Source organism: Hyposmocoma kahamanoa, unplaced genomic scaffold, assembly GCF_003589595.1.
Source record: "Hyposmocoma kahamanoa isolate Upper Pololo Valley unplaced genomic scaffold, ASM358959v1 78, whole genome shotgun sequence".
In the NCBI taxonomy this organism is placed as follows: domain Eukaryota; kingdom Metazoa; phylum Arthropoda; class Insecta; order Lepidoptera; family Cosmopterigidae; genus Hyposmocoma; species Hyposmocoma kahamanoa.
This window is the reverse complement of record NW_020653945.1, coordinates 8,236,577-8,263,803: the sequence shown is the minus strand read 5'-3', so window position 1 is coordinate 8,263,803 and position 27,227 is coordinate 8,236,577. Positions and strand designations below refer to the sequence as shown.

At 38.6% G+C, this 27,227-nt stretch overlaps 2 protein-coding genes and 1 non-coding gene across 10 annotated transcripts in view; 2 read left to right on the top strand and 1 right to left on the bottom strand.

Moving 5' to 3' along the window:
- The window catches only part of LOC113233335 (dynamin), a 36,837-nt gene extending 28,227 nt beyond the window's left edge, over nt 1–8,610 (bottom strand). For all 8 annotated transcript variants that reach the window (XR_003310687.1, XR_003310688.1, XM_026468436.1 and 5 more), the window contains exons 1-3: nt 8,432–8,610; nt 4,843–4,916; nt 3,335–3,484 (exon numbers count right to left, since the gene is read on the bottom strand). Coding sequence is in view for 6 of the 8 variants with exons in the window: in XM_026468436.1 (XP_026324221.1) it covers nt 3,335–3,484; nt 4,843–4,916; nt 8,432–8,595 (388 nt within the window). In the remaining 2 variants the exon portion in view is untranslated. The remainder of the gene's footprint in view (nt 1–3,334; nt 3,485–4,842; nt 4,917–8,431) is intronic.
- A 2,309-nt stretch (nt 8,611–10,919) lies between these two features.
- Nucleotides 10,920–20,690, top strand: LOC113232773 (protein PRRC2A). The gene is made up of 14 exons (XM_026467557.1): nt 10,920–10,941; nt 11,412–11,573; nt 12,665–12,810; nt 13,001–13,064; nt 13,328–13,502; nt 13,618–13,748; nt 13,901–14,169; nt 14,254–15,201; nt 15,291–18,534; nt 18,623–18,764; nt 18,847–19,127; nt 19,332–19,634; nt 19,966–20,197; nt 20,272–20,690. Exons 2-14 carry the CDS (start codon nt 11,460–11,462, stop codon nt 20,391–20,393), a joined length of 6,171 nt encoding a protein of 2,056 aa, XP_026323342.1. The 5' UTR covers nt 10,920–10,941; nt 11,412–11,459; the 3' UTR covers nt 20,394–20,690.
- A 6,463-nt stretch (nt 20,691–27,153) lies between these two features.
- Nucleotides 27,154–27,227, top strand: Trnat-agu. The gene has a single exon. It is a non-coding gene; the product is annotated as a tRNA-Thr (tRNA).

The window sequence follows — 27,227 nt, the reverse complement described above, 5'->3', positions numbered from 1 at the left end:
CCACACTACGAAAATTTTCACGAGTTAAAGCCATGGTGATTTAGACAACCAATTTCTAAAATGACGCCACAATGTAAAAACAAGTGACAGTCAGACGAAACAAACTGTATCTACAGCCAAAGAGTTCCATTTTCAAATGTAATTTTTTTAAATATTGTTTATGTAAGTGCCCAGTTCCGGAAACTTATAGTGGGCCCTATGTAGTCATTAATGTTCCTTCAGTTACGAGCGCGGGGCACGCGTATCGTTCTATATGCCACCGTCGCGTGGCATAAAAAAGGTCACTTAACGTACAAGTCATTCAACCAGAAGCAGGGCAATCATACAGAAACTCTACACAATAAAGAAACTCTACACAAAAATGAGAGTCGTAATAACGTCGCGAGTTATATATAGAACATAATATATCAAAAACATTTAGCCAATTGCAATCTATAGTTTCGAGCAGCGAGATATAGTGTAATATAGGTCAGCGACACCGCGACTGATTATTCGGAAATGGGAGTCGTCAAAGGTGAACGATTGCGCAGCTCGTGACGGCAATTTAGATGTCGTCTGCCTTCAAATGACTTGAGGACAATCGGGGAATGTAATGTCACCGGAAAACGATAGGATCTTCAGGAAGTATTTTGAGAAATGACTCTTTTTGTCCTGGCTGGTACAAAGAGTTGGGTAATACGGGATGTTCTGACTGGTTTTATATTCAAAATTACAGTAATTTCCATCTGGCTGGATTCGAACCAGCTACTGTTTGCCAGACCGGGGCTACCGCTGTCCTAACTGAGCTACTAAAACAATCAGCAGACATTACGAATTTCTCTTTATGCCTGTTGCCGATCTTTGTTATTGAGTTCAAACGGCTTTTTTATTATAAATATAAGAAAGTCACGGTAGGAAAAACATCACGATCTTCAATAAAATAAATAAAGTATGCAATATATAATTTTATGAATCCTTGCACTAATTTGATCCTTATGTCGTTGATATACCTACCTACGAAGTATACATAGTACCTACGAAGCGCTTCGCTTCATTCTTCCTAATGCGTACGGCAAAGGAATGTAATACGCTACACAACGTATCAATGTTTCACCGAAAAGTACAATTTAGGACTATTCAAGATTACAGTGAATAGGCATTTTTTAAATAAACTGATATTGTAGCCAAGAGTGGATCCTTTAGGCGTATATAAAATAAAAGACATTTTTTAAATATTAAATACTTAAGAGTATACTTTTGTGATGTCGCCATATGAATCGGTAGAACGGGGGCAAGTCCGTTTAATTATAAATATCTGGATCAGTCACTTAATGCAAAGTTAACCGCTTATTAACACCACTTTGAGCAAAGCATTACCTGATCCGTAAGTATTGCGCCGATACGGCGCAAACATATTTAACAAATGTCCGAATATAGGACATTAAATAGGCTATCAACATAAATATTTGTAAGAACAATTTGCATGTTTTGGAGAAATTAATCAAGAGGTACGTCGTACGCAGCTAAAAATTACACATGCATTGTCAGAATATGACTAAACTGTTAACGTTATAATTTAATCGAATGTGATAAATATTTTGAATCACGCTGATATATGCTACGATACATATATGCATTGAAACGAAATTGATTATAATTCACAGATACGAAGTTTGATAGGTTCTTAACCTCCGACATAAGGGAAAATTAATCAAAACCAATGAGCTGGGCAGTTTAAATGCTACTAATCAGAAGAAAAATAATGCAAAATTCGTACTCAAACGCGGAGCAAACTTGTACTAAATTTACTAATACCGCAATTAAGCAAGACAAATTTGAATTTGCATTATTTCAAAACGAGTCTATCAAACTCCAATAATCTCTATTCCATAGGTAAACAACTTACACTTGAGATAAAACCCTATTAGTCATTAGTAAGGCAGATTCCCTAGCGAAGAATGAGTAAGATACTTTAGTCAAAGTCCAAGTCAAATAATCATTTATTCCATAGATAAAAAATTTACACTTGAACACGTCATTTTTTAAGCTACTGCTCGTTCACTACTTTGACCTCACTGAGAAGAACGAGCAAGAAACTCTAAGGATTGCTCTTTTCAAACAAACTTAAGTGTTATGGAATACACTTTGAATCATAATTGTGTGCAATCTAGATTCATGTTGTCTTTCCATACATCTTTATTTAACACATACTCTTCAATTTTGTAATGTGACTTTTCAATTAAAATACTTTGAATGTAAGTTTTAAATTTAGGAAATGATAATCTTAATATATGCTCCGCAATATTATTGTACAAACGTATACAGGTCCTCTATAAAAGAATCGTTTACCTTATTAAACGAAATCGAGGTAACATGAGTTTGGACTTAGTTCTAAGGTTAATTATGGATCTCTTCTTTCTTATTATATTTTCTTTTTGGGGGTTTCTCTTTGTAAATAAACATTTGTACATGTTTATCACTTTACAATAATACGTATTTCTAATATCAAGGATCGAGATAACTTGCAAAGAGCTAAATGCGTCACTACCACAGATTTTTGTAATCCAAGTACGTAGAAGCTGTAAAATAACTTTAAATGTAAAGTTTTTGTTTCGGTTCATTGACCGTGGTCCTACTGCGTAGCCTTACTTCACTGTAGTTTTACCTCGAAAATGACATTTTTTTTTAAATCAACCGGGGTGTTATTATATAATATACAATTATATTATATTGCCCCTTAAATTAATTTGTGACTTTGTGAAGACGACTGTCAAAAAAAATCAAGTTTATTTTTATTGCTCGTATTAATGTTAAGTTCATCACTATTACGAAATGAAACTATTTTCCGGATTTAAATTATTGGGTTGTTTGTTCAAACAAACCAACGCCAACTTTAGTCAACCGTGACCATGGACCTGTAAAAGGCCCGAAACTTTAGTATGTGTGAAAAAACAAATATACGCGATTTAATTCCGGAAAAATAGTAACAATCGCGAAAACCTAAGAACTCGATTTATCACTATTTTTCATTAAAAAAATATTATTCTTTACTTAAATGAAATTTTCATAAATATATTAGTGTAGGAATATTAATTTCTTTAACCTTACTCTAACCGCACATTTTTGCAGGGCAAAGATTCTATCAGTATCGGCGGTATTACTCGATTCGGCCGTCTCGTCGTATGCAGTCATTTGCACAGCACACAACATACTACGCCGTGTTGTTCACCTCAGCTACGTTCCGCTGAGGTATACACACAGCCTAAAACGGATTCTCGCCTTTGTCATTGTCAATTTTTTTTCTACTTGATTTTTAAACAAACGGCGATTTCATAGATGTAATAATAATACGTACCATTAGGTGAATACACGCGCAAGTTTATAGGCACTGGAGAAATTCCCTTATTAGATCCGGTGATGCGGTCAGTTTCCGCCTCGATCTCGCTGCGTACCTCATTGAAGTCCACGAACTTTCTGCCCTTGCAGTGCAGAAACTCAGCATATTCTGAGAAATAAAGAAAAAATCTGAGTTACGGGGATATTGTAGCAAGCGCATCAATACTTTCTACTATTTCCAAATTTGTCGGCAAAGTTATGTATAAGTATCTTACATAATAAACATACTTAGTTAAAAACTACATAGTTTTTAAAAACTACATAGTTTTTAACTAAGTATGTTTATTATGTAAGATACTTATGAATATGCGTGTGGATTTATACTTGAGGCAAAAGGCAGTTGTTTTCGAAGCCAGCGTAGTATAACCTATCGTATAAAAACGTTACAAATTTGCAACTCAAGTTTTCAATGGAAATTATTTACATAAATAAACAACAAAATCAAAAGGAAACAAATAGATTTGTTTCTATCATGTAACGGGTCTTGTACATAACCTGAATGACGTAACGAAAACCACATGAGTGGAGTTAATTCCACATAGGCAATTTGCTTAACACGAAAAAAATAATGCTATTATTAGTAGAGTCATTCTAAAGTACCTTATGATGAGTCATGTAATTATCTAATATTATCCAACTACAGTAACTACTTCACAGCTGTATTGTTCACCAAAGTCATGGTCTTTCCGTGAGTAAACATTACTCTAATTAAAACGAAATCGTCATGTACTGATCGCGTAAATTGAAAATACACATAATTAGACTGGTTTTACGTAAGATATATTACTTAGAATTATTCACCGCCTGAATGGCGGCCCATGGGCGATAAATGAAACAATATTATGAAAGGCGACATGCATAGGGGGCTAAAAAGGAAACAGCCAGCTCAATGTATACAACACGTATCACTCTTCGTCGATGTAAAATCGCATGAACATAACCAAACTGCGTCGTAACAAATGAAAATAGCTAGTACGGATGTATGGCGTTATCTTGGCTAAAAATGTTTCTTTCATCTATAACGTTCAATTCAACCGCTTGATTTTCTAGTAAAAATAATCCAGATACGCGAAGCAATCAACTTGTTCAATGTTATATTCTAACAAAATACTTGTACACTTGTGACAAACGTCAATTCGGAGCTGATAACAGAAAAACTCGTCAGCGAAACAACCATGAACACAAAAATGTTGATACAATAAACTTATTTCATTTTTAGTTGTCATTTAATGCCTAAAGTCCTGCAATAAGAAAGTAGACTATATATTTACTTATTTTAGTATCTAAATTTACACCGCCAACGGTGCAAACCAATTAGAGGAACAACTCTACGTGAGGCAGCTGAAGGTTAATGATCACAAACTGAAGAAACAAAATGTATATACTGGCAACATAGTACATATAACCAAGTCCTTTTATGTTTTTGTAAGACATAAAACACAAATATCAACACTAATCGTTATTTACCTGCATTGCCATGTATAAGTTGTAAAATCAATGGACGTCGGGTGACAATGCCGGAACCTCGGGGCAAGAAGTCTCTGCAACAAAACGATTTCTCGTTATAACAACTGTCGCTTTCGTTGTCGTTGATAGTTTTTCTTTACTATAGTAAGTTCAAAATCTGTACGAGTAAGTACGGCTTTCACTAAGGCTCAATTTATATTGCGGCGGAACGGAATGGAAGCAGATTTTTGTAACGATATAGTACCTACATAGCATAATGAACTTTATGGTCAATTGTGTAACGTACAAACCAGATACGAGCCAAAATCTTCCCGGGAATGCTCGAGCATTCCCGAGCATCGTTATGAAGATTCGCTTCCACTCCGTTCCGCCGCAATATAAATGAGCCTAAAAGTTCATGATTTTGTTTAACTAAAGGCGCGAACTTCGAGACATTAGTCGGGTCAAGTCTTTTGTGGAAGTCGAAATCTACATAAAATTATTTGTATATAAATGTTGGAGATATTTGATTCTTAATTAAAACGCTTATTACACTACCCGTTTTTAAAGGCCCTGCGTCAAGAGTGGGCGTGGCTACTAATTAGGGCGTCGCTCTTATTAATTTATATAAGTCGCCCAAATTTAGGACCCTTACTCCCTAATTTTAGTACGCCTTACTCAATTGTAGTCAGGGTGCCTTGAAATCAGTTAGTGTAATAAGCGATTAACAACTATCACTTCTGCACCTTAGTTAATAGTTACTCCTTAAGTAAACTATTTTTATAAATGTTGTTCTCCCCTCTTCACTTGTGCCGTCAAGCGGAAAAAGGTATTCATGCTATTGACAATTACATAAATGAGTTCTTCAGTTTAATAAACAATAATGAACAATATAGATATTTGGCGACAAAGTTGCCAAAATAGATAATACATTTTCATTCTGAGTAATGTATCTCAATTACTCAGAAAAAATATCAACAATATTTACTAACACATAAATTGATAATAAATATGGCAAGTTTATGTACTGATAATGACCAATAAGAACTATTTTGTGCATCAGATATATTTTTATGAAAATAAAAAATAAATTCTTCTTTTTCAACTTTTATAAACTAATTTTTTTTAAAAACATCCTTTATAAACTAATTTCTTCATGTCATGTTTTATTTACATTAATCAATTATGTTGTAGAGTTACCACATAACAAATCATTTTAACTAAATTGATTGACGCAGAAAACACATGGTCTTGATGTAATGATAAATATTGCTATATTGTAGTGTGTCAATGAGAGTGGAGGGATTACCTTTACATGTTTACTTGCGTAGTCACATAACTTCAAGGTCAAGTCTAAATTAGCACCTAAACATTTAAACAAAAAAGTTCTTACCTCCCAATAGTAATTCGCTTAGAAAACAATTACAAACCAATATGAAATGTGCTATATTCTTTTAAATTAAACAACATTTTACAGCAATCAAATTTATTTCTATGTTATTTTTTTTATTTGTAACATATAGAAATAGTTATAGATTGCAATATTTATTTCTAATGCAATAATTTTGATTTTTAATGTGAAAATACCCGCTAGTTTGGTGTTATTATTGATACAAAGATGGAACAAACATAAAGAAACATTCCTTCGATCTGGCTGGACTCAAACCACCTCCTGTTTGCGAAACTATAAAATATATATTATAAAATATATATTATAAAATACCTATCTCTTTCGTCACAAGATGGGAAACTTTACATTATAAACAAGTATGCCTATTATGTGCAATTTTAACACACGTTAATTGTATTTAATTGTCAGTAATTCTGCTGGCAATTGTTCAAATTATTTTATAAATTTGACAAACCTTGAACTAAGTTGATTGAAGTCATTCAATGTACCTGGTCCAGCCATATAATTTATGACTCTATATGGTGAGTCATCCACAAAAATGTTTATAATTGTGCACCATTTCAGTTTTAAAATTGTACATGAATGCAACAATACAATGTTTGGATTAAATAATATTTGGTCTCATGATAAAAACTGACATTATGACGAATATGAAGGTACAAAGGGTACATTTTAAGGAAGCACCTCATAAAATTTTTGGAGAATCAATCACTAATTTATAGTGATACAATTACTCAGTGACTGTAATGCCTATTTGCCTAATTCTATGTTTATGTGCCTCACAAATTGTTTGTGTGATTTCTCCATAACATGTCACACAAGTCTTAGGCTGATATTGTTAACATAATATGTATATATTAATTGTTAATCTCAATTTTTAGTAGATTTCATTAAAAAGAAGGCCTCGGAGGGGAAATAAAATGCAATACAATGGCTGATAAAATATGATAGTAATTCAGGGCATACAATTCACTGGTGATAAAGTATCAGAGGCAATATCCGTTTCTCTCTAGTAGAAACATGTCATAGACTTTCAGTAGACTAAACAAGGTCTTGGGAAATAAGACTACAGATATTCATATCATACTTTTTTAGACCTCGGTGCCCCAATAATTTCCACTGTGGAGGTCCCGGTTTCAATTCTCAGTAAAATGATCTTTTGTATATTGGTCATGGTTTTGGTGTTCTAGGTGGCGCCCCCCAAATGTATACCATGGCTCAGGCATTTTCAGAATTTATTACTTTAAAACCAGGTACATATGATATGATGATGTGGTTGTCTAGCACATTATCATTATAACTATTGTAATAATTATTTATGTAGCAATCACCATGAATATTCAAAAATTATATTTCAGTATCTAAAAAGTTAAATATAGTCACTTCAAAGAAAAGATAGAAAAATTGTGAAGGCCTCTGTGCGCGTGTTGGTAAAATAACATATATTTAAAAGTAATGTCTACAGACAATAGAAGCTTAAGTGAGTTCTATAAATATGAATATGTGAGCACCTATTTTGTAGATTACATTCTAAAGTAGATATTTAGATGTTTATTTTTAAGTTTTATTAAGGTACAGCGTCTTAGTAGGTTTCTCACAATACTGAGTATGCAACAGAAGCTTAAGTAAGTTTGTATTTATCTAAAATGAATTTGTTTACAAGTAATAATTTAATTACACTCTGAATTACATATTAGTGTTATTTGCTTACCTATGAAATAAAAATACATTTTGGATCTTCGTCACTTTCCTCACACTACAACATTATTTTTAAACCATATTTAGATAGGCAAAAGCCTGTAATAGTACACACCTCGTTTAGGCAGCTTCCAATAAAGTGTACTTTGAACTTATTGTATAAATATTTGCTCTTCTTCTAAGATTATTCGCATTTAGGAATAAGTTCAAAGTATTACCAAGTAATTACTAATTGCAGTCCTTTACAAATGCCTTATGAGATGACTCACTATACCAGGCTCAGCTTATTAAGCTCTACAAATATACATTTAAATAACTCTAAGTCTGCAATATACTGCTTCTTTGTCTTTGTTAAGATTCTTTAATTACTACATTAGCGTTCATATTCTGCACCCAATAAGGTAAACAGGAAATAAAGATAGGAAGAGTGAATGCACTCCTTTAACCATCAAGCGTGATAAATTTCCCCTCTCAGGTATATAATAAGAATGAGAATCTCACCTGCCGACAAAATTCTCTAGAACTGAACTTTTTCCAGCAGACTGGCCACCCACAACAGCAATTTGTGGAAGATCCAAAGACATGTGCACGCCCATTTGCACGAATGCATCTTGTAATTTGTTTACGATCGGGATCAACTGTTGCATTCCATAATTCCCTGCCATTTTTTCTGAGATACATTAAAGATTTACACTTCGAAATCACTAGCACTTGCTTATCGTCCAATTCATCATCGATAAACTACTCTTTCAATATGGTGGGTGGTTACGTTACGTTTCGACTGTCAAAAGAAACAAAGCACAAGAAGACCGCATATTTCAAAATAATTAACATCTCTTTCACACTTATGATTGCGTAGCTATAAACGTTGAAATAGATATATGATTGAAATGTCGGTAGTAAATGTTTGTAACGCAGCTTACACATCTACAATTTAAACCATAATATTTTACATGGAAGCGATTAAGAATCACGATTTAAAGTAATCGTAATTATGAATGACCGAGACTATGAATACAACAAATATTATGTCAGATCAAAATGTTTCTGCGCAGAATAAACAGAGGTTCAACCAATGACATTTCATAAATTTGTAAATCAATATTTCTTGACATGCGCATGAAATCTAGGCCACTATGTGAAATTATCTCAAAATATAATACAAATACAATAATTTACAACGAGTATTTTAATAGGTGAAGAAATTAAATACATGCTAATCTTTTTCTTTAATTTTTACCCTTTTAAATGACATAGTTTTTCAACATACAATGGATACGTATGAACAACATAATTTTTGAAAATGAGCAATAAAATGCTCACCTAATTAATTTGTGGTGTCAAAGGACTGTAATTAGACTAGATGATGTTTTGAGATGCCATGAAAAATAATTTGGAAAAATGTGTGTCAGAGTGGTGCGTATGAATTACAAATAAAGAAAGAAAAAAAAGTAGAACTTAAATTTATGCAATTAAGTACTTAACGTACCTGCCGACGAAATTTTCTAGTACTGAACTCTTGCCTGCAGATTGACCACCAACTACGGCAATTTGTGGTAAATCCAATTGCATATGCACTCCAAGTTGCGTGAAAGCATCTTGAAGTTTATTGACAATTGGAATCAATTGTTCCATTCCCATATTCCCGGCCATGGCTGCCGGTTTTGTTAAACACTCCTCGTTTTATGAACTTCTCCGCAGATCTTTGCCTACTGATTTTTAGTTCATCAATATGGACCGACAAAACGTATTGCGCATGCGTAAACTGAGGAGAATCAAAGTATATTTCTTTCTCTACGAGAAAAATCTTTCAAGCTTTTCAGCTGAAGTATATCTAGATTATACCTATAAGTAAATTGAGGCGCATAGATATATGTGGTCAGTAGGAAATATGGCAACATCAATGTTTTCGTTACATGAATGTGTACTTAGAACAAAACTGCAGTAGAAAATGTTTGCTACTATAGACCAGTATTAAATTAGAATTTTTAAATTGTATCATCACATATGCTACTCAATCCTTTGCTACCTTTGCTACTCAATCGCTACCATAATTAAATTATTACGTTACGGTCACAGGTTCAGCAAGAAGATATTAGAAGTGTCAGCTAATTTATATTATGGGTCAGAATAGGACCTCGTCAAAATTCTCCATTTGACGTTACCTGATAGATAAAAGGTTGCTATTATATTGTCAAAAATGTACATAAATGTGTGTTACAAATAATAAAAACGTTTGATTCGAAATACGATACATCTCGAAAACGCCACATTCACTAATTAACATATTGATTAATATAATAGCGAACATGTGCACTATAAATGCCTAGATTAGCCAAGATGCCAACCAATGTGCATTATACTTTAAAAATGTCGTATGACACGGCTTAACATTAATGTAACAAATTTAAATCTGACTATCAAAATATGAGTAATTACTTTTTTTTTTTCCACCCTCTAAGTTAATTACTACACAGTTTGTCTCTTTAACCACTACTGTAAGACTGCGCTAACGAATAAGCAAATTATGAGCTGTTGAAAAATCTTCATTTTCTTATGAGAGGAATGTTTTACAGTAATGGTAACATTTCACAACATTAAAAAAAATATATTGCTTTGGATACTTGGTAAACTTAATATAGATTAATTTCTATACTTCATATATCACTATTTGTCGAATTAATTATTTGCCACAATTGTTCTTTACTTTCATTATCCAACCGCCTACAAATTGAAATGTTTTCAAAATGTAATTAAGTTTTACTATACGAATTTTATTTAATTCTATCTTTCTCCACTAGAGTGAGCTGTCACGCGTCTTCATTCTTTGTGACGTCACACTATTGATTGAAAAGGAAGGAGATCGTCTTTTGGAGACGCCATCTTAAAATAAAGTGATATAAGTTTTGGTAGCGTAGAATATAGTAAAAATCTAAAGTAATCTTCATTAGAGAACGAGCATACGAGCTTAGATAATTTTTATTACGTATTTGCGTGTGTAACGGACCCAGGTACAAATTTATTTCGCTTTTGTTGTTGCATTAAATAACAAAAATTAGTTTGTTATTTACCGTTCTTCTACTTCAGCCTTGTTAGTACCGTTATTTTGAGCTAGATTTTTAACCACTTGAATACGTATAACAGGTGGTACAGTGTAACATCTAAATCAAGAATATTTGGAAGTCATCGATCCAACGTTCATTGTACGGATGTAACACGTCAATATACTGGGGAGGGCAGGGCTCAAATTTATTGTCCTATCAGTGCTGTGAAAGTGATTTTTGTTTCCGTAAATAGTGATTGACATTTTTCATTTAAGTACGTTGCCTTAAAGTTCTGTACTAGTGACAATCTGGAATAATTGTAGTGTATCTAATAGTAATTTGTTCGTGTCGAAGGACAATCGTGCTTGGTCATTAAAGTAGCAGTTTCCTGTAAAGGGGTCAGGGTGCTGAGTGATGTGCTGGTTGGCTGATTGCAGTTGGTGGTCAGTGCGAGGGTGACCTCCTGATGGTGTGTACATCGCAGCATGTCTGCACTCTCAACGCCGAGTGGCGGAGGAACTACGGCGCAGAGCAAGCCGGCGTCCGGCAAGCAAAAGTATCAAAAGTTGGACATCAATAGCTTATACTGCGCTAATAGAGTAAGTACATGAACATATTTTCAATATCTGTATAGGGACACTAGGCTTTAAGGGTCGATATGTATACAACAGTCACCTTGAATCATTTTTAATAGTCGAAAGAAGCTTTGAAAATTCAAATTTTCAAAACTACTTTTGTCTGTTATCTTATGGAGCTTTCTAATTTCGTAAATATTATGTTATTAACAGAACATTTATATTAACTAGACTTAGAGTTCTGGGTAGTCAATATATAGATTATAGATTACCCGAGCTCAACATAAGCCTTTTTGGGCCATGTAAGCCAAGGACATTGATGAAATATTGCATGATTGTCATTCATCCTCAAAATGTTGACACAGTTTTGATTTTTTTTCTATTGAATCTGTTCATGCATTCTTTGGTAAGATGTTATTTATATTATGAAAAATAGTGCAATATAACATTCTTTATCGGCTGGTAAGAATATTAAGAATTATTGAAATAGATTGGAAACATTTCCAAAAGCTATTTACTATTTTTATATTGAGTTTTGGCACAAATCTGACTAGTTGCTCTGCTTTAACATTCCCAGCATAGTTTAAAAATTTTGTTCTTTTTAATTGTTAGAGGCATTGAGTTTTATTGTCTATTACAATGGAGGTAAGATCAACAATATAAAATGCTGATTTAATGCATAGTTGAATAGACTGACCTTGATTGCTCAACTCTATTAAACTTCCTAGCTGATTGCCATAATTCCTTCTACTGAAGGCCTATGGAATAGCTAGTTGTTGTCTTAGATGACAATTTCAGCTTATAATTATTGTGTATAAATTTTGTTCGATGTAGATATCAACGTTTCCAGAATATTCATAACTGATTGCTTTGAATGCAACAAAAAAATTCACACTGACAATTAACAGCACAAGATTAATTTTAATGGATATAATTAGAAACACTTTATTTTTTACTACATTGCCAAATGTCGCGAGGTCATTGACCCCTTAGTATTGTTTGTGAAATATCTTGAATACATGCGTAGTAGCAGACACATAATCAAAGATATTTTACTTCCAGATAATATCTAGATAATCTCTAGATAAAATGTAATGTGGATATGGTTATTTCAGAACGAAAATTCAGAACCGTCCTCAGTAAAATCTCAACTTAGCCGTAAACATGGAATGCAAAGTCTTGGTAAAGTCCCTTCGGCAAGGCGTCCACCAGCCAATCTGCCTTCTTTGAAAACTGAAACTGGTCAAGACCCAAACTCTAAGTAAGTAACATTTACTATATTATAAGTATTCAAGAGATAGTACATAATATAATTCTAAAGGAAATAATAGTGATTGCACAATATAAACACACATTTGAATAGTTTTAAGAGATACACAAGTCATGGAGTTCCAAAAACGTTTATTCATTGTGAGTTGAGTCACCAAAAACAACCCTTTCTATAATTTCAGCTCTATCTCTGCTGCTACAACTACTTCTGTATCTACACCAGCAACATGCACCTCTCAGACTATAGTGAGTATACTCATTTCCTTTGTTTTGTATGTTGGGTTCAAACATTGAATCATACAGGCTGTGTAAATATTTAAGCTGTTCTATGTGTAGTGTTACAATACCTGGAATACAATTAACATGGAGGTTCATTCACTGTTTGTTTACATTTCAACCAAAGTCACTTCTTACTTTTGAGACCTAAATATTAATGTTGTACTGCTGCTTTATAATGTGAATATCCTATGTATGTCCAAGTGTGGTTGTAACAGGTTATTTATTTACAGACTACGTCATCCAGCAGCGGTGTAGTTGCGGGCACGGGCCCCGGCGGGTGGGTGCCGCTCCCACCTCCATCTTCACCACACTTCCGCACAGAATTCCCTTCCCTAGAGGCCGCTGCGCAGCCTTCACATCGCTCTTCAGAACATTCAGCGAACCAGCCACAGCTCAGACCACAAAGTAAGCTCGTACATCAATAATTTTACAGTACAATAATTTTTCTCTAATAAAAGTTGTGAAGTTGTAAGAAAGTTACATATTTAGAGCATTGATAAAAATGCAATATTGTTTGCAGCGGAAGGCAGCTGGACGTGCGGTGGTGGCGTCAGCGTGCGCGGCGACGCCTCGGCTTGTCCCGCCGCCGCGCCCGCCGCCGTTCCCGCCTCACAGCAGACACCAGCCTTTCGTGCCATCCTACCCTCTTTCGTAAGTCACATTGTTCTTCATTGACACAAAACTATCGCCCTCTTTTTACATTATTTCCTTATACCCAATTACTTTTATGTCATGTTAACATTGTTTTGTAAATGCGTACAGCTTAAAAAGCGAATACTCTCATGTTGGTTTATCTACCACAGCTGATGAAAGGTAGCAGCGGTGGCGGGCTCGGGCTGGGCACGCTAGGCAACATGCGCGAGGGCCGCGGTGGCGGAGGTAGCGGCAGCGGGGGTGGTGGCTCACTCAGCGCCACCAACGTAGCGTCACGAGGGGCACCGCGTCCTCCCGCCACGCCGCGCGCCGTTGAAGTGCTTACAGCGCGGCCCATACTCCGCGAGGAACAAATCTCCTCGCTCGACGACATCTCGCGCGATGCCGGCTGGGCACAGCACGACGATATTGACTATGAGTTAGTATTTCTTTCTGACATTTAAACTCTGTATATATTTTAGTGTCATAGTTTTGTCGTCATACTGGTATATTCTTTTTACAGTCAAAAACTGGATTTCTCCGATGGAGAGTCGTCGGCGCCGAGCAAGGTGAACAGTAAGAATAATAACCGCGCCAGTATTGAACATGAGCGCATAGATTCCAAAATCTTGGAACCTGGAGATGAGGATCAGATGTGGGCGGAACGAAGACAGAAGCAGCTTAATGAAGTGGCTCAAGCGGTGGCACGTGCTAAACAGCGCAAAGAGGAAGAGCAACGGCGACAGATGTGCGAGATGGCACCCACCATACACAAGGATTCTCGTGAAAGGGTAGACAGAGGAGAGCGTGATCGAAATGAGAACCGTGATAGGGAACTAGACGTCAGAGACAAAGAAAGAATGGATAGAGACAGGGAACGTCCCGATAACAGAGACCGAGAACGATTGGACAATAGAGACAAGGATCGAGAGCGCAGTGATCCTCGTGACAAAGATCCGCGAGACAAGGAACGACTAGATAATAGAGATCGTGAACGGTTTGACAACAGAGACCGTGACGTCCGCGACAGAGACCGTGACGTTAGGGACAGGGACCGCGAGCGTGACCGAATAGAGAGTAGGGAGAGAGGTCGTATGGATAACCGCGATCGCCAAGAGAATGAAAAGGAACGTATGGACATTCGTGACAGAGATCGCAATGACAGAGACCGTGATAGATTTGACCGCGAACGCGATCGCGTTGACAGGGACCGAAATGATCGCGACCGCGATTTCAGAGATAGAGATAGAGATTATGGTCGTGATCGCGATCAAAATAATCCAGCATTTTCCAAAACGTTCCAAGCTAATATACCACCGCGATTCTTGAAACAACAACAAAATAGGCAACAGGAGGACCAACACAAGGCCTGGGCATTCCCTGGTAAACCAGCATCTAGGCGACAAGAGCCTCCGTCGTATAATGCACCGCGACATGCACCTCACAATGGTGGCCGCAGGTCGTATTCAAGGTAAGAGTAAAAATTGTGAACTTATGTTTCTGGCTTTACATTGTTTCTTGAAAGATTAAATTGATTAAATTTTTTCTATTTTATTTCAGAGATTACTCTGATCGTGAAGATGACTTCAGAAGAGAAAAGGATGGTCCTGGCCCACAATGGCGTTCAGAGATGCAAGAATATGATAGACCAACCAGAGAGTTGGATAGGTCAAATTCTAAAGATTCCTATAAGGATTATGGAGATTATAAGGATCGAAGAAACGACTCCGATAGAAAATCTTCAGAAAGTGTTGCTGAACATACCAGCAGTAGAACTGCCGCTGATAAACTTACTGAAGTCTTTGAAAGAAAAAGCATCGGGCTTACGGAGCCATTTGCATCTTCAGACTCGTCTATACAGACTCAGGCTCCCGAACGTCGTAACTCGCCACCTTCAAATGCATCACGACGCGAATCTTCCGAGAGAGATTTCGGTAAAACTTCTTGGGCTGATGTCACCCAAGATGAGCAAACAAATTATACAATTCTAAAATCCACACAAGAAAAACTTACTAAAGACAGCGAGCAAATGAAAGACTCAATTCAAAATGAGGCTGAAGGTGAAGATAAATGCATTTCACAACAGCCTATCCCACTTCAACAAACTTGTACTTTGTCTGAGGCTCTGCCATCGCAAAACCAGCCGCTGAAGACCACGCAAATATCTCAAATAAATCAACACAATGTTCCTTTGCAAAATATTCCTGCTACTAATCAATCTCATTCTATTATATCTGATAGTCAAACTGTTCCTAAGACTGTAAATCTTTCTAAATCGCTTAACCAAACTGAAAATCTTTCTGCCTCTCAAATACAAAAACAGCCCTCTTCCGAACATATACCTCCACAAATTAAACCCACTTTTACTTCACAAAAATCTGAGAAAGAGTTGTCGGAATCTGAATCCATTGCATCTAAATCTAGCACTGATCCATCAAGTTTGGCTGGAAATAAGATCAACGAAATACATTCTGTCGAGGTTGTGCAAGTTGGAGCTGATTCTCAAAAACGAACTGATGATAAAAGACATGAAAGATTCAGCAATGAACAACTCAATAGGATTCCAGGAAAGGAACCTATTGAAAGAAAGTCTAGCGGATCTGGATCTGAAAAGAAAAGTAGGGGGTATGGTGGTGGTTACTCAGTATATGTTAGAGGTTGGGGACCAAGAGAATCTCGTGGACGGCGTTCACATCGAAGTTCCCGTTCCAAAAATAGGGCAAGTGAGTCGGATGGGTCAACAGATGGTGCTCCTAACTCGGAACGTAAAGAACGACGTAGAGCGCCACGTAGTCCTCGAGGTCCTAAGAAACAAGGCCCTGATGATGGTAATCGCCCTCCACAACACGATCAGGCTTCAATGGCAACTGACGGTATGGAAAACAGAGAACCTTTCGCGCCTCGCGGTCAACCGTCGCGTCGAGGACGGGGTGGCTTTCAGGGTACATCACGACCTCCAGCACCTGCTAAGCGCGTCACGGGTTATGGGCCGCCTAACACAAAGAGTCCATTCAGCCAAGCCAATAGAGCTGTTAAAGATAATGATGACGGCAAAGATAACGCTCTGGGTGATGACAAAGGAAAGATGATTAACAAAACGCGTACTGGCTCCTCAACCGGTAGAGGACGTGATCGTCGCCCGAAAGGAACTGTAGGCCCCCTCAGTGGTGAGGACGAAAATTGGGAAACCACATCTGAACATTCCGAAGGAGGTGGTACTATCGGCCGTCGTCGATCTGTTGGAGGCAGACAATCTGGGCAATCACAGAAAATACAAGGCGGGCGTAATCAAAACTCAAGTAATCGCCAAAACAATGCTCGAAACTCACAGGGTGCTAAAAAAGATATTGGAGATATAAAAACTGGTGACATTACAGAGGCTATGAATGACCTTAAGTTATCTACTGTCAAAAAAGACGAAGAGTCAGTTGATGATGGTTTTCAAGAAGTACGAAATAAGAAAAATTCAAAGGACGCCAGAGGTCCATTAAAAGAAGAGAATCAACATGCGCAGAAACAAAGATCTCATTCCAATCAAGGTGGTCGCAATGGTTCTTCTTCTAGAAATCCAGGCGACAAATCCAATCCTAGAGGCTCTGCGCCGGTACCTGGTAAACCAGGTGGTGGACCGCAATACGACAGGCCTCGTCAAGCAAATTTGGCCCCACGTTTCGTTAAACAGAGACAAAAGCAAATGGGCTTAGTTACTGGGTTTGGCCCTGACACTGGTGCGGCTCCACCTCCGCCTACAGTTAACGCTTGGGACAAACCTATATCTCAAACACTACGCGGAAACGTGGAAGAACCTGCAGAGATTGTAGAAAACAAATCTGGTCAATCCAGTCAGCGCAGCACACCCGGAGACGTTCCGACTGAAACAAAGACTGCCCCATGTGCTATTGCGACTGACAAAACTGGTGTTCTCGATGGGACCACGCCGCCAGTAGAAACTATTATCTTCGAAAACACTAATTATAAGACTGCTCCACCTGCCGAGGCCTTAAAACAAAAACATCAACCAGGTGCAAACACAACTGCCAAACCTCCGACACCGGGAGAAGAAATTCCACCTGAAGTGGATGCCCGACCACTTCCATTTAACGGCGATGTGAGACCGCGGCCGAGATCTATTCAAGAACTCATTGGTGACAATGGTAGGCCTACCCCTGACGGCGAAACTCCCTTGGGTCTGCCAATATCGTTTGATACATCACAGAAAGCCGAGGATTCATCTGATATGAAATTGGACTTCGCTTTCGATTCAGACCTAGGCCAACTCACTGAGGATAAAACAGCTAAGACATTAGGGTTGCCACGAGGTACGCACATGAGCACGTCGAATACAATCTCACCATTAGCCGCCGACCTTAACCTTAAAATTGCTAGTGTTAAGAAAGTTTGGGAAATGCCTGCCGTAGCCGAAGGAACTGAAGAGCTACAATTTACTGGTTTCGAAGAAACCAATACAGAAACGGGTGCAGCTCCCAACGTATGTAAAGTAAAACCGACTCAGCAGCTGCAGTCGCCACCGCCGCAACATTACAACCACGTCGGCTACCAGGGTGGCTACGGCGGATTATCGGTGCCTTCGCCTCCTGCCGTTCTTTTTAACTCTTCACAACAGTTGCTCGGTTCCTCGCAGCAATTACAGCAGCAAGGTGGCCTGTACGGCGCGTTCCTCGATCAGAGCCGTGGACAATTTGGTGGTTTCCCGGGAACGCCGTACGGTGCCGGATCCGCTGCACCCTATAACTATCAACCGCCTCCTGACATGTTTCAAAGTCTTCCGAGTCAGTACAGAATGGTGAGAATTTTAAATAATTTTAGTCATTATAATTGAATTTAAAAATTTTTATTTAAAGATTTTAACTAAACCTAAACAATAATTTCAGGCGGCGGCGGCCGGTGGCGGTGCCGCTTTTGGACAATCTGGGCAGCTGGGCAACAGCCCTAGTACTGTGTTAATCTCAAGCTCAACTAATTCGCTTATGTCAGCTACGGTCAAACCCTCAACTCAACAGATCGGAGCTATAGGTAAGTATAACAGAATAGTGGAAAAGGAAACTTATAATAAAGCTGTTTCAAGCCGTGATTACGAGCAACGGTTTGTCTACAGGTAGTAAAGGAGGCGGTGTCGGCGGAGTGGGCGGAGTGAACACTTACCAACAGCAGTACCTGGGCTACTCAGGGCCAGTAGGCGAAGCGCCGTATTCACTTCAGGGATTGCTGCCACGACCCGCGCCGCCCGCGTCTTCTTACTATTCGCACTACCAGCCGCCGACTGCGCCGGCACCCACGTACCCTCTGCAATTCACGCCACCCGCGCAGTCCGGCGCCTTCAGCTCGCAGTTCCTCTCATCGCAGCTGCAGGTGGCCGCCGCCGTGCAGCAGATGCAGGTAACAATTCCATCTCGTGTGTAACATTAGGTAGGTAAAATTGAAACGTTGGTGCTGGCCAATTAGCACCATAGCAATGTAACTCATGTTCATCAAACTAAGTTATTTTAACCAACGGCTTACGAAACAACTACGGATCTATTGGTTCCCTAAGTAGAACGAAACGACTCGAGTGCAGGATGTGAAACAAGTTTGTTTCCCCAGCAACAGTACCGCGCGCCGATGCAGCAGCAGTATGCTCCGCCACAACCGCGGCCGCCGCCCGCGCAGCAAATGAAGAGCCCGCTGCACGAGCACGCCAATGGGTTCGCGCCACTGTGCGAGGCGGCGTCGCCTACCCCTAAGGGCGCCAACAAACCTCAAAAGCCGCCGCATTCGCCGCCACAGCACAAATACCACCCACCGCCGCAGCCGCCGCCCGCTGCGTCGCAGCAGCAGCACACGCCGCACCACCACCCGCATCACGCGCAGCACCAGCAGCACCACCACCACCAGCAGCACACTCAGGTCAGACCTCAAATCTGTAGAGATTTTACGTTCACCAATTTTATAAATTGCTTTATTTAACTGCCTCCATGGCCGAACGGTTACCATGCCGGACTGCCACGCAGAGGTCCCAGGTTCGATTCCCGGGCCGGGAGAAATGTTTGTATGACCTACATTTATTTCTCTCGTGAGTTTGGGTGTAATTTGTGGTTGTCTATGTGTGTGTCCATGGCACCCGCGACACAGGGTTTCCCTAGTGCGGGGCTATGTTGATTGTGAGCGTTATTATTATTATTATTAAAGTACCCGTAACCCATTAGTGCTTTTTTCTTAACGCCGTTTCCATCACCAGATGATGGGTGGCGGCAACAACGGACGAAGTGGGGGAAATGGCGCTGGCTCTGGCGTAGCGCGTGGGGGGATGATGGCCCCGCGGTACCCTGCGCCTATTCAGCGGCCGCACGCGCCCGCGCTGCCGCTGTACCGCGCACCTCCCGCCCCGCAGCAGCCGCCGCAGCGACCGCATGGACACCCCGTGCAACAGCCGCCCAGGCAGAACGTGTACTATCAGCACCACCAACGCAGTAAGTGAAACTTTCACATCATTGATATATTGTCATGTGTCTGCAGATATACAAACGTCCCTGCTTGACTCCAGATGGCGCAGGTGGTGCGGAGCGCGCGGTGGAGAACGTCGACGTGGTAACACCCGTCGAGGAACCGGCCGAAGTGGCCGCCACGACTGAGGCACCCCCCGCCGCCGAGGTGAAAGCGGAATAAGCCGCCTAAAGCGGCCTGGTCTCGTTACTGCCCGTCCGCCCCGGTGGACGCTGACGCTCCGCGCCGTCGGGTGCGGACCTCATTGACGTCTCTGGACGTTAACGACATTACTTATTCGGTATTTTAAATTAAGTCGTAAATTATGGAAGTGATTATAATTTTATCTAAGATTCGTAATGATCAAATCAACACCGCTCCTTCGCGGTGTGATTCGTCAACTCCGCCTCTCGAGTCGGCCCTGGCGGCCCTTAAATACCGAGAGGTGCTATGCTTGTATGTAAATATATTGATCGGACGGACATCCGGCTGTCTATTTGACTGTTATATTTAAGTATATGTCAACGCAAATGGTCGACGGCCTCGCCACCATCGACCGATGTGTCGCGAGGACCACACGTCCAACTGACCGATGCTGCCTCGAGACCTCTCACTAGTGAATATTTACGTAGCAATGGTTTGCAGAATTAATGTCGATGCAATATAAATGAATAATAAATGTAATTTTGGAGCGCCAGTCTTGGTCAAGTACCATTCGGCGACAACCGAACGGTGCACTTTACGCTCCATGTATCATAATCAATTATTATATGCGAATAAAATTATTATGACCGACTTTGGAATTTTATTTAAGATGCCATGCAGGATCTGAAAGTAACCGCATCCGCATTCCTATATCTTTGGTACTCTCTACTAATTTTATTTTGCGACTCCCGAGCTGTAAGATCACAAAAGATCTGAGGGGTGTCTGCTATTAATAACCGATAGGTACTCATCGATATAAGAAAACCTTTGGCCACACAGTCTTCCATGCCCTTTCAGACGCGACATTTCGAGTGTAACTAGTGGAATGATAAGTTTTAATACTCTTAATGATATTTAGAAATGTAGAATTTTGTCGGATGTAAAATGTTATATATTGAAATTTTGCATTCTGAATTTTAAAAATATTTGCGTGGTTTATTCCAGCGTGAACATAGTTGGAAATGTGACTAGGCAGGTAAAAAGTTTCGTCGCCATTTCGTTCTGGTTCTGGTCGCAAAAAAAACGAGTTAACCGGTCCGCTGTTCAAAAAAGCATTGTCCACGCTGGAATAGGAAAAGAACTGCAGGCAGCCGAGCACAGAACATTGCCTTTTTTCCTTCCATGCAGCCGACGGCCGACACCGACTGCAAGCATTTAGCACCGCGCGTCTAGCTCAGGTACTTCATATAAAAGTTGATCGAATCGAAATTAGAGCACTGATGTTATTCCTTGTGGGCAAATTGACGAGTTAAAGATTTAGGTGGCATTGGCAATTTACAGAAATTGACCAGATGACTAAATGTATTAACGAAAATAGCGAGTGGTCCCCTAATTCCTTGTAGCATGTCATTGTATTTTGAACATTTATGATCCCAAATGCTAATTTATCTTATTAGGAAAATAAACATTCAGTAACGAAACCCTCCATTGTAAAAGTCACATCCGTAGCCCTTATACTCTGCGGTGGAATTGCGATCAAACAGTTTTGCAAAAGCAAATAGATGAACGGGAATATTATTTGCTTTACAAAAGAATTGTCCTCTGGAATCGTCTATATTCGTAAAATTCGATAATAGCTTCGAAATTGGCATTGTATACTTGGTTCTATTCAGAAAAAAGGTATATAACCGTGTAATGCACTTTCTGTTTTTTTTTTATGTTTTCTTCGTAGCTATAAAATTCACCATTTATATTTCAGTTAAAAAATTGAACCAACGGGTATTACCAAGTTATGCTCAGGCTAGGAATTTGTGACCAAATCACGTAGAGATCTCGAAAAGCACTACAAGCAGGAATACCATCGCCAAAAAACAAGGCTCAATTTATATCTCGCATGCTCATGAATGCTCGCGATTCCGCGGAAGATTTTGGAATCTAGTTTGTACGTTACACAATTGACCATAAAGTTTATTATGCTATGTACAATATCGTTACAAAAATTCGCTTCCATTCCGCTTCGCCGCAATATAAATTGAACCTAACACGTTGAACGCCATGGGGGCGACAGTCGAATATTACTGGTGGCCAAGCTAAAATTTGGTATTTTGCCAAATTTCCACAAATTTCACTTGTTTTTTGCTTCGTATTGTGGGAAATATGTTAAAACACATGAAACAATTCGATAATGATTGTTTGTTTGTATGAATACTACTGTCACTCGCCATGTGTTCCCCATGGCCTAGAGCAAGAAAATACCGTGTTTTATTACGTGGTGATGGTAAACCTAAAAAAACTATGCACCAAACTAAAAATAAAAAACCGCATAATAAATATATTAAGTACAAGGTCAAGAGCACATCAAGCTTGACACTTAAATTTAACTCTGTGCCGCTTACGATAAGAACGATCCGAAGTACAAAGTATCAAGCCGCCAAACGCTGATTGTACATTGAATATATAAGTGCAAATTAAATTCATATAGGACGGGTTCATATATGAGCGTGAGCGTTATTATCAGAGATCGGAATAGGTAAAGTTTTTTCAAGATAAATATAATGTACCCGCTTGTCCCCAATTACGTCAATTTTTAATGTACTTAACTGAATTCCCGAATCCCGAACAGGTCCAGGACCTAAAAAATATTGTCGTGAGGCAGTCTCCATTTTCTCCCTATGTTCCTTGAAGTTTAGGTAGAAAAGCTCTACCTATTCCGATCCCTGGTTATTATATACGAAACCCACCTTTTTTGTAAAACTTATTACGAAACTGTTTTATTTGTTGATTTGTTTGAAAAAACAAATATAGATATCCGGGGAGATTACGGGCTCTCCGGCGGGCGTCCGGACCAAGCCGTCCGCCAATGATACACCTTTACGTCTCTGGTGGATCCGGAGTCTGGGTATGAATTCGCTGGAGCTTATTAGCTGCAGAGACAGACGTAGAGTTTAGCACACATTCATGCCCATTCACAGTATATCGTAGCGATCTTCATCCGTAGCGTTCCGCGATGAAGACAGACGACTCTTTAAAGGTTGTTGGTTTAATTCTCGCCTTAAGAAAATCGACGTTAAGACTGACGCCGTCGACAGTCATGACGACTATTGCCGCACAGTTATCCGGTTCCGGTTTGTCTATCCAAATATTGAAACTGTTCCGTTCGACGATACAGTTTTAAAAAATCGTACAAAACTGTATCTACAATTTTCTCATATACACGTTAAGATCAATCGGTATCGATTAACGGCACCGTCTGACCGTAACGATTTTTCGTCGTTTTTGTGGGCTACATTACTTGCGTTTTTTTCAACTGGTACATACAATTAAAATTCAGATTTTAATTCTCTAACAAGACTTCTATTTCGCCGTGGTAGGAACTGGAAATATCTTAAGGAAAAACTCACTATTGTATAGTACGTTCCTCATTCCGTGATACTTATTAAAAATATTTAAGCATTCAGGTATGTTGTATTGAGGTATGCAATTAGATAACTGTATAGTGCACAATACTGGGTGACAATACGCCTATAGTCGAACTAGGATTCTTCAGTGTCGAAAGCCAGCTTTTCCCAAAATAGATTATATTTCTTTCTTATTATACCAATTCGTCCCCGCCAATAGTATATGCCTAATACATCATCGACCATCAACTGCGACTGGCGAAGGCCGCCATGGCGCCGGCTACTCGCTGTAAAATGCCCCCGCCCAGCTTGGACCATCGCCTATTTATTATTTTATATATTGTTTATTTCAAAAATAAGATAAAAACCTGAATAAAGCACCATTTAACGCACATACACTAATGAGTGTAACACAAGGGTTAGGAGCCTAAAGAGGTCTTCAGGCTCCTAACCTTTGTGTTACAGGTGTAACGCACGCCTCTCAAGTCGGCTGACGGGAAGTCAACACAACATCTCTCCCCGCACAGCGAGATGGGGATCGGCGCCTAGTCGAACCGCTCACCGCCCGCCGTCGTGGAAGAATGCGAGGGCGCCCCACGCCATCAGGTTTCAGTAGGTAGGAGACCGACATACCATTTGTTTCCCCCGGGCAAAGGGTATCCATGAGGATTTCCTGACGTTAAACAAAAGGTCTAATTACCTACACTCGTCTCTCGCTCGTTTAGTTTAATTTCAATTATTTGAACCTTTCTTTTGTGAGAGTGAATAAATATCTTTATTATAATCATTGTCATTAATATAGTATACTATCCTTATTATTATTATATGCATTTTTAGGTCACAAAGCATTTATTTACTAGTAATGTAGATACTATCTATACCTTTATCCAATTCATTGACACATTTTTATTCCTAATCGGAACATTATGATAATTGAGACACACAAATGAGCGCAAAGGAAAAGGTTGACATAACAAACACAGTCTTAAACGACAAAAATATAATTGCACGTTTGCGACTAGACTAGACTACCCAATTATAAAAACATGATAAAAACAAACAATGAAAACTTCTTGCTATGAATCAGTTTGGCCGGGATCCAAAATAACTGCATCCCCTATGTAGTGTAGCAGACGCCCCATAGGCGCCACGGGTTTAGAATATTTTATCTTAGTAATTATACCACATATGTTATTGGTATTGGGAAAATCAGTGTCTGTAATATTTCGGTTTACAAACATTTGAATTCTTTATACCAGTAAGTAGTAGAATGACTTTGATCTACAGGAGTCGCATTCTAGAATTATGGTTCAAAAGAAATGCACTCCAAAGTTAGAACCATACATAATTTCGCCATACAATTCTTACTAAATTAAAAGTAGTTACAAAATTAATTAAGTATTGTACAATTAACTGATCTCGCAGTGTGAACCGAGTATATAGGAGACGCGTGGTCTTTATTTGTAGTTAACTTTTGTTGGTATTATACTTGCTTGTGTGAGTTGATACAAATGACGAATAAAACTTTTGCTACTTAAAATTATCAGGTATATATAGTTGAAGAAGTATTATTGGCACCAATGAATGTTATCTCTTGGAACAACTTATCCTTTCTATTACAATAGGGTAATAAAACCATTAACACTTCTTTTCCCTAATGGTATGTAAAATAAAATAAATAAATAAAATAAAATAAAATTTATTTGACCGAAAATGTTTACAAATTTTAAATTTACCATGGTCCCCACACTAGGCAAGCCTGAATCGTGGGGTCCCATACATACGATTTTCGTAGAAGATTATAGCCTCTAAAAAACAACAGAAATAGATATAAGATTATGATAAGTAGGTGTACAATTTAAGAATTATTATAGCATTTAAATAAAGTTATAAATTAATAAAATAAATAAGATGAGATGCTGCTATGACATACAATTAATTAAGTTTTCAACAAAATCATACGATAAACTAAACAACCAGTTCTGTACCATACGTTTTGCTTCGAATACTGAGCAGAGTTTTATGTCACAGGATCTGAGGACGTTGTTATACAGGAATGCGGATAGGTAAGGGTGAAAGCGCCTAGCGAAGGAACTGTGTATGGCAGGGAGTTGGACACGAAATACACGTTTTGTGATCAAAGTACTGTAATTACTCGATCGAAGAACTTGTCTGTGGGCATTCACTGTCATTTTAAGAGCGAAGAGCTTGCGAACACTAAGAACACCAGCCTCCCGGTATAGAACTGCGGTCGGGTAACGTCGGGGCTTTTTCAGCGTAGTTTTAAGAACAGATCGTTGAGCTCTCTCCACTTGTAGTATGCGCGCTTTTGCTGCTCCACCCCAGCTTGAGATACAGTATGTAAGGAGTGACTGGCAGAGGGCGTAATATGTCATCTTTAACACTGCCGGCGAAGCGGCATCCCGGAGCATTCTTAATATGTTTGCGGTTTTTCTTACTCGGCCGGACAGGAAAGCTAAGTGGCGATCAAATTTAAGCATATCGTCGAGAAGAACACCAAGGTATTTAACAGTATCTGTTCAACAGTATCAGTTTTGAATTGTTTATTTATTCACATTTTTTTTAACTACTTGGTAGGTACTTCGTAAAATACCGACCGTCGTCGACTCTTTTCCTATTAATTCAAAACAAAGTTAGTTCTGCATAAAGATTACCAAGGTTACAATTAAGTGCCATTACGTAAAAGTGTTTAAACTAGTTGTTTGCACTATACAGAGAGTGCGTGAGTGTGTGTGTACATTACCCAGATGTCTCACTCTTTTGTCCTGTTGTAGTCTAAAGATGAAGCGATAAGACGAATCGGTGCAAATAATATTTCACTAACTATACCCGTTACTGTATCTACTTATCGTATTGTAAATATGATGAGGAAATGATATTGATATATGTAGATAATAATTAGTTTATCTGCTCCTTAGTAACTTTGATGAAAGTGTTCTAAAGCAATAGTTGTATAGCAATGAATACAAAATAATAAATCCATAAACAGGTAACCTTTACGATCTTTACTTGCGTTGCACTATCATAATTGAGGAGCTTCTGACCGAAAACAGATAAATCGGATAATATTCCATGGTAATTTCTTCTAATTCTCATTGAATGGATTTGTCGCATTGTGTTCAGATATGAGATCTCCTTCAAAATATGTCTCAAATGCCCTTGCATATGCACATTTTGAAGGAAGATTTAGAGCGGTTGCTGTTTAAGTTAGATAAATTATTCATAGAAATGTACAAAAATTACTATTTGGCATTAAAAATTAAAACAAGTCAAAATATTACTTATCAGTTTTTGTTCCGATGCTCCTCAATTATTATCATGCACAATATTCATTATCTTTCGCGTTATATGGGTATCTAAATTTCGACACGCCGAACAACGGCGCCGTGGCTTAGTTGGTTAAAGCGCCTGTCTAGTAAACAGGAGATCGCGAGTTCGAATCTCGCCGGGGCCT